Source organism: Silene latifolia, chromosome 10, assembly GCF_048544455.1.
Source record: "Silene latifolia isolate original U9 population chromosome 10, ASM4854445v1, whole genome shotgun sequence".
NCBI classification, from domain to species: Eukaryota; Viridiplantae; Streptophyta; class Magnoliopsida; order Caryophyllales; family Caryophyllaceae; genus Silene; species Silene latifolia.
Window position 1 is genome coordinate 11,046,758 of NC_133535.1, and position 15,628 is coordinate 11,062,385.

A 15,628-nucleotide genomic window follows, 5' to 3' on the forward strand; every position below is an offset into this window, starting at 1 on the left:
ATACCAACAACATAAACATTGAGTTAGGGAAGATTTCAAAGTTGTACATATGATACCAATTATAATAGTCCATCTCAATTTCCATACATTTGTTATGGGACTTTATTTTTGTTGGAGTAAGTCAGTAAGGTGATGTTTAGTTTATACAATGATGAGATGAATCGAGCGTACCGAGGATGGTAATAGGTCGGGTTAGATTGGCACGCTAAACATGACACATGACCTATTTTGTCACGACACGGGATTGACACGCTCTAGGACGATACGACACGCCATGGGCTACTTGTCGTGCCAAGGTCTTTAGTTAGTTTTGAACATATATCGGATGTATGTACTACATCAGATTAGACCTAATATATAACTGAGTTTATGTGTATTTTTTATGAGTTTTAATGTTTTATGAAGTTTATAAGTTATATTTTTGTTTTGGACGTCAAAACTCAAATTTATCTAAGCTTGTATGTAATATTGATGAGCTATGTTGGAATTTTTTGAGCTTAATGTTTAAATGAGAATGAACTCAAAAACTTTATAATAAAACTCATAATCTTTAAAATAAAATTCAAAAACTTTATTATAAAGTTTAGAAAGTACACCGTCAATTATATTACATCAATATATATATAGTCACTTACTAGTCTCCACCGCTAAACCAAAACCTTATCGATATAAGAGCATGTTTGGCCTTACTTATAAAAAAGAACTTTTTAATCTTTGTCAAGTAGTATAATTAAAGTTAATTTTTCCGAGAGGATCAAAGTGCTCCTAGGGTTTCCCTGTGGAGATTCCGTCTTGGCGTGTCTTCGGTTTTCTTCGATTCGAGGCCGCCTCCTACAATCTCTTTCGTAGGGTTAGGGCTCTATTATTCTTATCTGTGACGAGATTCCATTCCTGTGATATTCCTTTGCCCTAATGGCAGATTCGAGTTCATTTCGGCGTAGGGAAGGTAAACAAATCATGGGAGAACAGGCTGACGACGAGGAGGATAATTTCGTTTGGGATGTTGGTGATGACGAAGGGGAGAAGGAACGATCTGGACTACTGCTTGTTGGGAAGCTATGGGCATCAAAATCAACAAATGTTAGGGCTGCCATTGATGTGATGACCAAGCTTTGGAACCCTAAGGGGTCGATAATAGGTAATATTATTGACGCTAAAAATAAAATATTTGTTTTTCGATTTACTAATGAGAAGGATAAGCTACGAGTTATCGAAGGACAACCTTGGCACTTCGATAAATTCGTTTGGTGCCTGGATGAACCCTGTGATACAGGGAGATTGACCGATACCCCGCTTTTTCTTGTACCTATATGGGCACGGATTTATAATTTGCCAGTGCGCGGACGGTCAAATGAAGCGAACCTGAGACGATTGGGAGAGCAGCTAGGTACATTTATTTGTATGGATTCTGTGCCAAATCCTGAGATTGAAAGGGCGGTTAGAATTCGTATTTTGCATGATGTGCGTAAACCCTTAAAATCTACTGTCGGGGTACGTATGCCTACTGGAACCTCAGCACGGTTTGAGGTGAAATACGAGCGACTGCAGGCTACCTTCTGTTATGGGTGCGGGGTGTTTGGACATGGGGAAAAAAATTGCGACGAGGGCCCATATGAAGAAGGGGAATTGAGGTTTGGAGAATGGATGAGGGCATCGCCATGGAAGGTATCTAAAACGGTAGTGGACTCAATAGGAAAGGCAGCTCGGGATTTGAATAGTCAGTTTGACAAAGAAGCAGAGGCGAGAGAACAAGAAGCCATTGATACCATGATTGCGAGACTACAAAGAGTGTCGGTTACGACAAAGACGAACAGATCAGATGCAATAAAGGATGTCTTAAGGCAGGGTAGTGAGGGGACAATGCAGCAGAAAGAGGGAGCTTTGGAGGATGAATTGCTGATGGTGGTCGATGGGGAACTTAATGGTGAGAGTGGTGGGCAGGGACAGGAGATAGATAATGCACGGGTGCAGGTGAAAGGAGTGGATGATGGGAATGGTCAGGTGTTGGAGGGGGGAGGTTCGAGTCAAAATCAGGAGGGACAGCAGGGGGAGGGCAAGAAAGGTGGGAAGTGGCGGCGACTGGTGGATGAGGATACACAACGTGCTAAGTTGGGGCACACTGGGGTTGGACAGGGGAATGTTTGTGGGGTTAAACGAGTGAGGGAAGGTGCTGAAGTTGAAGGAGGAAGTAAACCAAAAAAATCTAATTCTTTCATGAGTGTACGTTCACCTGAGGCGGAGGTTGAGGTCTCTCAACCCCGCCGGGCATTATGAATCTTTTGAGCCTTAACTGCAGGGGGCTGGGCAACTCTGATGCAGTAGGCGGCTTAAGGAATTTGCTCCGTAGAGAAGATGTAAATATTGTTTTTTTTGTGTGAAACTAAGTTAGGAAGTAATGAGATGTTGAAAGTGTGCAAGTCTCTTGATGGTTTCGATGGGGTGGCCGTGGATAGTGTGGGAAGGTCGGGGGGTTTAGCTTTTCTCTGGCGTTCCAATGTCGTGTGTTCTCTTCGGTCTGCTTCAGTACACTACATGGATTTTGATGTTGAGTGTAATGGGAATCGCTGCCGGGTGACGGGGTTTTACGGATGGCCAGCAGTTCAAGATCGACACCTTTCTTGGCAACAACTTCGATTACTGGCAGGTCAGTCTGATGAACCATGGCTCTGTGTGGGGGATTATAATGAAGTCCTATATTCTAATGAAATGAAGGGAGGAAATAGGGCTCAATGGCAAATGAACAATTTTAGGAATGCGGTTGATGAGTGCGGGCTAAGGGACCTCCCTTACGAGGGCTATGAATTCACCTTTGACAACGGACAAATTGGGGATGATAATAGGCAATATCGAATTGATAGAGCGATGGGCACGGAGGCATGGTTCGACCTATTCCCTTATGCGAAATTGATCCATCTCGACCGCGAATGGTCGGACCACGCACCACTGAAAGTGATTTTTGATAAAAGGATTAGTGAAGCGAGTAGAAAGCAGAGGCGATTTCGATTTGAGCAAATCTGGATTGGTGAGGATGGGTGCGAGGATGTTATTCGTGGGGCATGGGAGGAAGAGGATGTGGACGTGCTAGACACTATTGAACGCTGTGCTCGGGAGTTGCACAAGTGGAAGGGGCTGAACTTGGGCAAGATTGTGCGCGATATCAATACCAAAAGGAAGAGGTTACGGGTGTTAAATGAAGGTCAGAGGACGAGGAGGGAGGTGCGTGAAAGGAATTTGTTGGTACGGGACATTGCTAAATTAATTAAGCAGGAAGAGCAGTTTTGGAGACAACGATCGAGGGCTATTTGGTTGCGAGATGGAGATAAAAACACAAAATTTTTTCATCGCAAAGCTACTCAAAGAAAACAGCGAAATCACATTCATAAATTAGTGGATGAGAATGGAACGAGCCATGTCACAAAACCTGCTATTAATCAAGTCATCTTGACCTATTTTTCGACCCTGTTCAAATCTACACACCCATTACACTTCGAGGAGCTGCTGGCAGGAGTCGAAGGACGGGTTACAGGACAAATGAACGAGATTTTACGAGCTGAGTATACAGGCGAGGAGATTGTCGAGGCCTTGAATCAGATGCATCCACTCAAAGCCCCGGGACCAGACGGTATGAATGCTCTCTTTTTTCAAACTTATTGGCACATTGTTGGACCCTCGATCATCCGCCAATCTTTACGCATATTGAATGGGGCAGCCTTTCCTAGCAATTTTAATAGAACCCATATTGTACTGATCCCAAAGAAGAAAGCTCCGGACAAAATGGTGGATTTCAGACCGATAAGCTTGTGCAATGTCACTTACAAAATTGTCTCGAAGGTCCTGGCTAACAGACTAAAGCGGTTCTTAGGCGATATCGTGTCTGAAAACCAGAGTGCTTTCACTCCAGGTAGGTTAATTACGGACAATATCCTCATTGCCTTTGAGATGTTTCATCATATGAAGAATGCTAGGAGTGGAGGGGGTCATATGGCACTAAAGCTCGACATGTCAAAAGCTTATGACCGGGTGGAATGGCCTTTCCTGGAGAGCGTACTTATATGTATGGGTTTTGATTCGAGTTGGGTGGGAAGGGTGATGGAGTGTGTGCGATCGGTCTCCTATGAAGTGGTGGTTAATGGTGATTTATCGGACCATATTTATCCCGAAAGGGGGCTAAGACAAGGCGACCCTATGTCTCCATATCTGTTTATTCTATGCGCGGAGGTGCTATCGAGCCTAGTTCGAAGAGCAGTGGAAGCGGGTACTTTACATGGCATACGGATTGCTCCAACAGCTCCGGTAATTTCACATCTCCTTTTTGCCGATGATAGCATCTTTTTTGTCAAAGCAGCTGAGACGGAGGCATTAAAGGTTAAGTCGATTCTTAACGATTATGAGAGGGCTTCGGGACAGGTAATTAATTTTGATAAGACCACGGTATCGTTTAGTAAGGGGACGAGGAGAGATAGGAAAGACAAGGTAGCGGCTGCTCTTGGTGTTCGAGTTGTGGAGGCTCAAGACCGCTATCTCGGGTTGCCCACTATAGTGGGCCATTCGAAGCAGGTAATCTCGACAATAGTAAGAGACAAACTCAGTAAGAAGTTGCAGGGATGGCGCGGTATGTTGCTCAGTAAAGCGGGACGGGAGATTATGATAAAGGCAGTTGCCCAATCTATTCCGACGTATGCTATGAGCATTTTCAAACTGCCGGCTAATTTCTGTGATGAACTACGATCTCTTGTGTCTAGATTTTGGTGGGGGGCATATGGGGGGAAGAGGAAGATGGCGTGGCTTGCGTGGGATCGACTTTGTCTACCTAAATCGAGAGGGGGTCTTGGGTTTCGAGACTTTAACAAGTTTAACAGTGCATTGTTGGGGAAACAAGCGTGGCGTCTTATGACGGAGCAAGAGACTTTGATGGTGCGGGTTTTGAAAGCCAAGTATTTCCCAGACAGAGAGTTTATGGAAGCGGAGTTGGGAGCGGTACCTAGCTATACTTGGAGGGGTATTTGGGAGGCTAAGGCTACGGTCAGGATGGGGGCGAGAAGGAGAATAGGAGATGGCAGGGAAACGCGAGTATGGACGGATCCTTGGGTACCCGGGTTAACTACATCACGCTATGTGTTGAGCCCACGAGGGGATTCCGATATTAATATGCGAGTCGAAGAGCTAATCCTACCTGATAATGCCCGGTGGAACAAAGAGCTGGTGAATGCCCTATTTCTACCCTTTGAAGCAGACCGTGTTCTGAATATAAGGCTAAGCTCAAATCAGCCGAGGGATGAGTGGAATTGGGAGCTGACTAAAGACGGGAATTACTCAGTCAAGACGGCGTATGGGGCGTTAGCGATGGAGGGAAGGGATCAAGAAGAACAGTCGGACTACTCGAATGAACAATGGCTATGGAAGAAACTTTGGAAGCTTCCTGTTCTACCTCGCATCAAAACTTTCTTTTGGCAGCTATGTCATGACGCGATCGCTACAAGAGACAAAGTTGCGCGTAGGCTAGGAGGAGTTGATAATACCTGTCCGTTTTGTTTATGCAATATGGAGACTTGTCTCCATGTTGTATGGGGTTGCAATTGGGTGGGGGGGTGTATGGGATGGGTTGGGGTTGGACGTGATGAAGGAGGTTGGGTTTGAGCGGGTGAGGGAGTGGGCGGAAGCTATGTTGCGATATTATGACTTAAATTAACATTTTATCTTCAAAACATTGTAAATTAGCATTGTCAATAATTTTCATAAAAGGAGTCGTCTGATGATTTAAATACATTTTATTTAGTGGAATTAAAATGTAATTATCGTATACGAAAAAACTAGTTTAGGTCCATTTCGGTCCAAGACCGGACCGCACCAAATATTTCGGGTTTGGTCCGGTCCAAGACCGAAAGTTTTAGGTCCGGTCTTCGGTCAACTAAATTTTTATTTTCGGTCTTCAGTTCAGTCCGATTTGGTTCGGTTCGGTCCGGTCTTGTACCGATGCTCAGCCCTAGTTTAATTAGGGTGAGGACCTTAAGTCGACCTAACCTAAGTTAAGATTATTATCTGCATATGTCAGCTAACCTAGCTGATAAAGTCATAATAAATGGTAATACTCGTGACCTGGGTTCAAACCCATCATAATAATCGCTCTTTAAATTCTAACAATAATGTTTATTTAATTGCAGTGTGATGTTCATGGCAATCTATTTGGACTACTAGCAGCACACCCAATAGCACCATTAGTCTCCTTACACCACCTAGACATACTAGACCCAATCTTTCCCTACATGACTCCGGCTCAAGCCCTAACTCGCCTAACGACTCCCTCAAAACTCGACTCAGCCTCGCTAATGCAACAATCAATTTGCTATGACACAGTCCGAAATTGGACTATCTCGGTTTCTTGGGGTTACGCGGTCCAAATAATCCGAGGCTCAATCACGCCTCGAGAAATGCAACGTCCGGCTAGGACATTTTTCAATTGGTACAAACAAGATGACCCTTCTGGATTTTCGTTTAATACAAGGCCGTTTAGTCACCACCCTTGTCAAAAGCCGTATGTATATTACGTAAATAATGCTCAAATTATTAGTTCCGACACGAACGTGACAAGGAGTGACTATTTAAATCATCGAATTCCTCATTCTTATTGTTGGTGGGAGGATGAAAGTCCTGAGAAGATTCATCGAGTTGAGGTTTATAAGACGATTGATCCTCACAAGTGGGATGAGGTAATTTAATTTCGTCTATTTTTACATTTTTTTTATTTTTTTTTCAAATTTGGTAGTTATTTAATTTGTGTTTTAAGTGTTGTGTTATCGAGCTGAATCCAACTGAACTCTAAAATTACGGTGTTTTTAACGTGTGATATTATGATAATGGTCTATAGTTTCCCAATTTATCACGGGGAAACAAAATATACGTCCTATTTAGCAATTTGGGTGTAATATATATTCTCGTGAATCTTTCTCCAATAATTAGGCTCTCGATTGAGGTGTGTCCTAAGAATACATTTTAGAAAAATTATTGTAGCAATATGACCTTAGTAATTCTTGAAGAGAATAACTAGAATTTAATCACGGTTTTTATCGTCCAAAGTTTATTTGTTTATTATTATAAGCAAGTTATTGAAAAATTTAAACTGATCGATAATTATTGAATGAGACAGGCTCCGAGAAGAGATTGTTGCAGGGTACAAGACACAAATAATGAACATACAATGGCAATTGAAGTAGGGAAATGCGGAGAAGACGAAGTCATGGAACCATTTTAATAGATATTACAACAGGAGTTGGTTTATACAAGTTGGATTTTTTAATGTTTATTTTTAAAATGTAAAATATTTACATTTTCCCCTCTTTTTATACCAACATAAACATTGTTAGAGAGTCAAGGGAAGATTTCAAAGTTGTACATATGATACAATTATAATAGTCCATCTCAATTTCCATACATTTGTTATGGGACTTTATTTTTGTTGGAGTAAGGTGATGTTTAGTTTATACTTTATACAATGACGAGATGAATCGAGCATACTAAGACCATCCCCAAGCAAGGTCACCGACTGGGTCGTGACCTTGTTGGGTCACCTTAATGACATCTTAAATTAGAATTAAGGGGTTAATTTTGGTGACCTTCAACTACTCAGGGTCAATTGGTGACCTTGAGTTAAGTTGGTGACCCGCTAGGTGGCACTCTTCCATTGGCCGGAAAAAAAAAGGACAACCATCAAAATAAAGGAAAGGTGACCTTTGGTTGAGTATGGTGACCCGGTAGGTGGCACTCTCTCATTGGCTAGAAAGTGAAAAATAATTGGGTTGGTGACTTAGGTCGCGACCTTCTGTTTGAGAGGATGAAATTGGGTCAAGATAATTAAGATGTGATGATGAGGAAAAATATTGGTGACCCGATTAACTCGACCTTCTGCTTGGGGATGGTGACAATAGGTCGGATTAGATTGGCACGCCCTACATGACACCTGACCTATTTTGTCATGACACAGGATTGACATGCTCTAGGACCGTACGACAGGCCATGGGCTACTTGTCGTGCCAAGGTCTTTAGTTAGTTTTGAACATATATCAGATGTATGTACTACATATGTGTATTTTTTCTGAGTTTTATGAAGTTTATAAGTTATATTTTAGTTTTGGAGGTCAAAACTCAAATTATTAATCTAAGCTTATACTCCCTCCCAGTCACTATAATGTTCCCTCTTTCAAGAAATGGATTATTCAACTAATGTTCCCTTTTTTATTTTTAGATATTTTTACTCTTATTTTATTCATTTATCTCTCCTATCACTAAACCTCACACAACTCTTTTCCTCTATTTTATTACTTTCCTTTATGTTTTGACCCCACAATTCTTTATTTAAATACTAATAATTCATCCCTCTCTCCTATCACCAACCCCACACAACTATTTTACTCCTATTTTAATATTTTTCCTTAAGTATTGTGCCCATATCAAATGGGAACAATATAGTGACTGAGAGGGAGTATATAATGTTATGAGTTATGTTGTAAGTTTTTGAGATTAATGTTTAAACGAATAAACTTAGAAATTTTATAATAAATTCATAATATTTAAAATAAAACTTGAAAATTTTATTATAAACCTCAAAACTATCCGTTATAATACATCAGATGTATAGTCTACCTAATGATCTCCACCGCTAGACCAAAACCTTATCAATATAAATTAAATTTCGGATTTCATTTAAAAAGGATTTATCATAACTCGCAACGTCCATACGCGAGTAACAAAATTGACGTAAAATCCTGTTTTAGAAGGAAACACAATGTATGCTACCATGCATTTGATCCGCCACGCATAATATTGAGAATAACACAAGCTCAACACGAGAGTAACAAAATTGACACATGAATCCATTTTTTGTGGAATTAATTGAAATTGATAGTTAAGTCAAACTTAAATACCATCAAACAGATTTCATACACTATATTTCTATGTATATATAGTGATAGTGATCTTCTTTTTCACTACCCTTGAAAGTGACCTTCATTCATACTTCCTGCCCTACTTTTTTTTTTAATCCAAATTCTAATTAAATTGAATTATTCTAAATCACAAACGAAATGTACATTGAATTAATAATTTTCGGGCAATTTATAAATCATGAACTTTGAATTTTGATTATATTTTCATATTATTGATCACTACCAAAAGTGTGCTCATTCATATTTTCCCTATAAAATTGGATCGTACAATGCGTAGATACAACGAATTAAAGGGATACTAAAAGAACGTGAACAATGGATGCAACCGGTCATGGACGAGGAGGCGGAGGCCGCGGTGGTGGAGGCAGTGGTGTAACTAGGTTAACAATCTTGGCAACGGTGTTAATAGTGTCGTTGGGTTATTTGATGATGTGGATTCTTTTGCCAACTAGTCTTTATAAACGTACTTGGAAGCCCAAATTGAAAGCCAAGTTGAACTCCACCTTTTTTGGCACTCAAGGTTTGTTACTTGCTTCTTTTTTCTCATTGGAGTAACTTTTTGTGTTATACCCCTCCGTCTCGGTCATTTGTTGTCCTATTTTATTTCTTGGGGTTTCACTCAATTATTATCCTTTTTATTTTAGAATTGCATTTTATGAACAATTCGATCATTTACCCTCAATTTTAAAAGAGAGTAAAATCTAAATTACTCTTTATTTTATACGACATATTAATATTTAATATACGTCATATTCCTAAATTATAATATGTCGATATCTCGACATATTATTACAACAAATAGCTTATTCAATTACTTCTACTTTGGATACCATGTACTTTCTCCGTTTTTATATGATCTACCCATTTGTTGAATATATGAATGTAGTATTTTAATAAAATGGGTAGATCATATGAAAACGGAGGAAGTATAAGTTTAGGACAACTTCCACACTAGAGTACTAGACCAACCGGTCCACCAATAAACCCAATGGTTGAATCAAAAATTAATCGAGTTTTCATTGGGCAGTTTAGAGTAGCGCTGTTTAAATGCGGGCTTGGGCCGGACATGGGTCGGGCTGTGAAAAAAAAAGTTGCCCTTTAAGACATTAGTGGGCGGGGAGGGCCTTAATTATGGGCCAATTATCCTTGCCCTTGCCTGCTCTTTAGTCAAAAGTCGGGCGGCCCATGGGCTAATGGGCCGTAACACGAAACTTCAATTTAGATGTTTTATTAACTAAAATATATAAGGTTACCTAATATATAAATATTTTCGTTATATTTTAACCTTTATAGTTTACGTATTATTTTAGTGTTCCACATCCATATAAAATTGATACAATTTCCTTTGAACTGAACTGAATAGTGGTGACTGGTGAGCATAAATAAAACGAGCTAAAATTAAGCCGGAAAAAACAAGGCCTAATAAGTTTGGTGTTAGTCTGAGGGAGTTGCGTTACACTCCGTATTCGCGTAACTAGTATACTATTCCCTTCCGTTTCATTCATTTATTTACATATTAATTCCATTTTGCAGGTCCAAACATTTTGATTTTCACAACACCCATCATCCTCATCGCTCTTTTGGGATCCATTTACGCCTATTTCGAAAAACAATCACATAGTTTTGGCGTAATAAGGTACGGAGTTGAAGATAAAAACTTATATTACTCCTACATCGTTAATGTGTTTATTTACGTTCATTTATTATCTTTCTTACATCCGTTATAACAATGAACATACAGAAAAGACGAGAAAGTAAAATGGTTAGCAAGATGGAGAAGACCGGTGCTAATTACAGGCCCCTTGGGGGTAGTTTCATGGATAGAGCTCTCATTTATCCTTATGTTTCTAGCTCTTCTCATCTGGTCTTTCTCCGTCTACTTACATGTCGGTTATGGTCACATCACTCTCAAACACGGAGAGAAACGGTATGCATATAAGCTTCGCTTTTACTTCCTTTTCGTATTGAAATCTTTATTACAGAAACAACTCAAACATTTATTTACATTTGTGTGGAACTCTCTTCAAAAAAGAAAGTAGATATGTATACAATTGACTGAAACGGAGGGAATGTTATATATATACTTCTTAATTGCAGATGGATGGCAAAGTGGGAAGTGACAGTATTTAGGCTCGGACCGACAGGCAACATATGCTTGTCATTTTTATTTTACCCGATAACAAGAGCATCAACAATTCTGCCATTGTTCGGGTTAACCTCGGAAGCAAGTGTCAAGTACCACATTTGGCTCGGTCACACCCTCATGACCTTATTCACCGCTCACGGCCTTGGCTATCTCTTATATTGGGCCGTCTCTGGTCACTTATCCCTGGTAATCTTTTCTACCTCGGTTTCACATTTGTGTTTCATAATGGAAACTGTATTTGCAGTGGCGGAGCCATGATTTGAACTGGTACACTTGAATTTTTTTTGAGAAATTTAACTAAAAACTTCGAAAATTTCATCCGCCTGGGGGCCAGCACTATGTATTTGTCTCGAGTATTGAACTTGACAATGTTTTTCAATCTGCAGGCACTGAAGTGGAAGAAAGCCGGTATTTCTAACATAGCTGGTGAAATATCTTTACTAATTGGATTAATATTATGGGTAGCAACAATTCCTCGCATTCGACGAAAGATATTTGAGGTCTTCTTATACACACATTACCTCTACATCCTCTTTATGTTATTCTTCTTCTTTCATGTGGGCATATCCTATGCTTTCTACGTTCTTCCTGGCTTCCTTCTATTCATGATTGATCGTTACGTGAGGTTCCTACAATCAAAACAAGGTGTTCGATTGCTTTCTGCTCGAGTTTTGACTTGTGAAGTTGTAGAGCTCAATTTCAGTAAGAGCCCTGGTTTGAGCTACAACCCTACTAGCATAATCTTCGTTAACATTCCGAAGATTTCTAAGCTTCAATGGCACCCTTTTAGTATTAGCTCAAGTAGTGTCCTTGAGAATGATAGGTTAAGTGTTATTATCTCGGTTGATGGCGATTGGACTAGGAAGGCTTTCGATATGGTTTCGAGTTCCTCTATTGATCGCCTTGAAGCCTCTGTTGAAGGACCCTATGGACCTGTCTCCAACCATCTCCTAAGGTATGAAAGTATGAAACCTTAAAATTTGATTAAAAGTTGTGTTAAAAAGGAATATTTTCTCGGGTACTCCTTAACTTTTTCATTTTCTAAGATGTGTTCCTCTTTTCTTACAAAAAAAAAAAAACTATGACCGTCAATAACTCTTGGCTACAAGTTCAGAATATGATGATTTTTTTTTTCAAATTGACCGTCTTTATGATGTTTTCAGTTTGAAAAAGAATTCACCGACGTCTCAACTCGTAGTCAAAAATTATGTTCGGTCAAAGTTTATTCGTTAAAAAAGTTTTTCAAATTCAAGGCCTTGACGAGATAATTGGTTTGAAAAAAAATTTACCGTTTTACAGAGAATTATTGTCGGTCAAAGTTTTTTGTGAAAAACGAGCAGTACATCTTAGAAAACGAAAAAGTTCAGGGGTACACGAGAGAATATCCCAAAAAAACTCCTCTCTGACACCTTAATTAATTTGTATTCACAAATTAAGACTGACACGAGTTACGTGTTTGTGTCTGACACGTGTCAAGTGTCTGATACGACTATTTTGTGCAAAATTTTCGAATTTTTAATCTAAAATGAAGTATCGAAGTAACATATCTATCAAATACAGAGTATGAATTAATTAGGGTGTTTCTACTTGTTTACAGGTATGACTTATTGGTGATGATAAGCGGAGGCAGTGGCATAACACCCTATTTCTCGATCATTCGAGAGCTTCTCTCCGCTAGCACGACTCCAAACTCACAAATACCGAAAATTCTTCTCATTTGCTCATTCAAGAACTCCTCAGATTTATCCATGTTGAACCTCCTCCTCCCACTTTCGAGCACAACTTATGATCTTTCAAGATTAGACTTACAAATCAAGGCCTATGTCACTAGAGAAAAAACCGAAATAGAAGAGAACCAAACCCAACCTCGAACCATATGGTTCAAACCCAATGCTAGCGACACACCCATCTTTCCGAGCCTAGGAAAGAACGGTTATTTATGGCTTGGTGCTATAATTTCGTCGTCTTTCATTGGTTTTCTTATTATCATTGGTATCCTTACAAGATACTACATTTACCCAATTGATCATAACACGAATGAAATCTTCGCGACTTGGGAAAGGACAATTTTGTACCTCTTGATACTATGTGTTTGTATAGTCATAACATCAAGTATTGTTGTGATCGGAAACAAGAAGAGGAATTATTCCATCGAAACAAGGCAGATCATTAGCACGGAAGGAGTTACGCCTCAAGTAACGCCGGAATCAGGGTATTATAATGCTGATAGAGAACTCGAAAGCCTTCCGTATCAATCCATTATTGATTTTACTGATGTTCATTATGGTGAACGGCCGGACCTAAAGCGTAAGCAATCTACATCCTCAGTTTGAGTTGATTCTTATGCATTATTCCTTCCGATTCTTAGGAATTTTCCCATTTGATTGAAATACTCCTCAAAAATCTTAAAAAGTGGGGCAATTCCAAAGAATCAGAGGTAGTATGATTAATAGTTAAGCTGAGCAAAATCGACAAATCCAAATAACCAAAATGCATTTAACAACGGCCTAATCGACTTAATCGAAAACTAATCAACCTCAATATAACTCAATCAAAACTCGGCCCAATTTATTTGCATAGCAAATAAGAATAACTTTAATAGACACGTCTTGAATCGACCAAGTTTTAAATGAGCCACAGAGTCATTATAATATATGAGGTAGGAGGATTCGAACTCAAGACTATGCTAAGGAATTTTTTGTTTAGCCGACCAAATAACGTTCTCATCTCCTTAAATGACCCGTTAATAACACACTCAAAGAGGAATTTTTTTCCAAAATGGGGTTTTCTAACAAACAAATTAGCGAAATGGGTTGTTTTTCAAAGTATTTTCCGAAAATGGGTCCACGTAGGATCGGATTTGGCGAAGCTAGGTTAAGAATTCAAGTCGCTTCGTCGGTGAGCGATTTTACGTTAACTCGCTCAGCCACCGAGCGACCCTAGCGAACGCCAAAAAAAAATCAAAAATGGGGATAGCTGGAATCGAACCTCAGACGTTTCGCTCAAGTAAGGGATGTTATGTATACTACTCCGTACCAATCTACCAATGATACACGCATATTGCAATGCTAAATTATAGCACTTAAATACATAACTACCATAATTATTTGTCCCTGCGTTATTTCCATTAAATATTTAACTTACATGCCTAAATATATGACAATAATTGCCTTTGCCTGGTGGTTAATTCATGAATAGTATGGGGAAGAAGTCTGGTGTTCGACTCACGCTAGCAACATTATTTATTTATTTTTTATTACAAAAGTGTTTTAATAAGGGAGAAGTCGCCGGGCCCCTAAGCGATTTGGGCTCAAGTCGCTGGCCCCTAAGCGATTTGGGCTCAAGTCGCCGGGCCCCTAAGCGATTTGGGCTCAAGTCGCTGGCCCGACTTGGGCTAGGATCAAGGGTCCTTAAAAACAATTGTAATTTCATGCCAACCAAGATATAGTGGGAAAGCGATTTGAATACAACTCTAGCTTCGGGTATGACGTGGACCCATTTCAGGTAATAACTTTCAACAAAACCCTTTTTTGTTAATTTCTTTAATTTTAAGCCTTATTTTTGAAAAAAATTCCTCAAAGAGTCGAAGACAAATAATTATATACCCGAAATAACCCGGTCTCAAAAATACCTTTTTTTATAGGTCTAATAACAATTAACCTTGTAAAATGAAATGATTTTTTGTAAATAAATGACCCGTCTGAAACCTTCTGACGAAAATGAGCTTATGAAGGGAGACGTTCCGCTAAAGTAATATTTATATTATTATTGCAGTTATGTTGTTTGGTCAAAGGGAATCTAGTGTTGGGGTACTAGTTTGTGGGCCACCAGCGTTGAGGCATGAAGTAGCTGCTATATGTGGATCCGGTTTGGCAGAGAATCTACATTTTGAATCTCTCAGTTTCACCTGGTGATTATTTAGTGCAGATGTTAATTGAAGAATCTATTTACCTCAAGATTCTTACAAACAACTCAAACCATTGTATATATACGTTAGGTGAATTGTAACATAATCACTTTTTGATAGGATCATAGATTATAGGAAAACAACGGGCTGTCTTTATTAGATCATTCGAAAACAAACGGTGTTCATTTTCAACACGTGACTAATATTAGTGTTGGAGCGAGAGGGATTAGGTTATTTGTTAGTGGTAGTCCTAGTGGATATTACTAATATTTTAGATAGAATCTTTTTCCAATTTTCAAAGAAGCTTCACATGAGGACAAGTTGGGGTCAAGAGGGTAAGCGGTGGGACCGGAAAAGGGGTGCCGATGAGTCGATGACTCGTGGGCATGTCGCCCACTTAATAAATTGCTTTCATAATAAACTGTGCCAAATGACAAAGGTATATATAAGTGCGATAAGACCTCATAGCTTTTGGAATTTTGCGATATGAAATGCGATTTTATGTATGAAATTTATATTGATTGTTCTTTCATAAGACCATTTTACTATATAAGACCCCACTAATTTATATTGATTGTTCTTTCATAAAACCTCCCAATACAATCCTTTGTTTTGTTCAATACCAACAAATATTTA

At 39.3% G+C, this 15,628-nt stretch overlaps 1 protein-coding gene across 1 annotated transcript; it reads left to right on the plus strand.

Moving 5' to 3' along the window:
- Nucleotides 1-8,930: 8,930 nt before the first annotated feature.
- On the plus strand, nucleotides 8,931-15,223 carry LOC141607077 (ferric reduction oxidase 2-like). Its single transcript, XM_074426439.1, has 7 exons — nucleotides 8,931-9,459; nucleotides 10,473-10,575; nucleotides 10,681-10,866; nucleotides 11,037-11,271; nucleotides 11,472-12,040; nucleotides 12,683-13,392; nucleotides 14,860-15,223. Exons 1-7 carry the CDS (start codon nucleotides 9,255-9,257, stop codon nucleotides 14,997-14,999), a joined length of 2,148 nt encoding a protein of 715 aa, XP_074282540.1. The 5' UTR covers nucleotides 8,931-9,254; the 3' UTR covers nucleotides 15,000-15,223.
- Nucleotides 15,224-15,628: the final 405 nt, after the last annotated feature.

Excerpts from the sequence above, each read along its gene's own strand:
- LOC141607077 (XM_074426439.1), top strand. The coding sequence starts at position 9,255 with ATGGATGCAACCGGTCATGGACGAGGAGGCGGAGGCCGCGGTGGTGGA. Across the intron at positions 12,041-12,682 it reads GTCTCCAACCATCTCCTAAG|GTATGACTTATTGGTGATGA; the intron begins GTATGAAAGTAT and ends ACTTGTTTACAG. Across the intron at positions 13,393-14,859 it reads TGAACGGCCGGACCTAAAGC|TTATGTTGTTTGGTCAAAGG; the intron begins GTAAGCAATCTA and ends TTATTATTGCAG.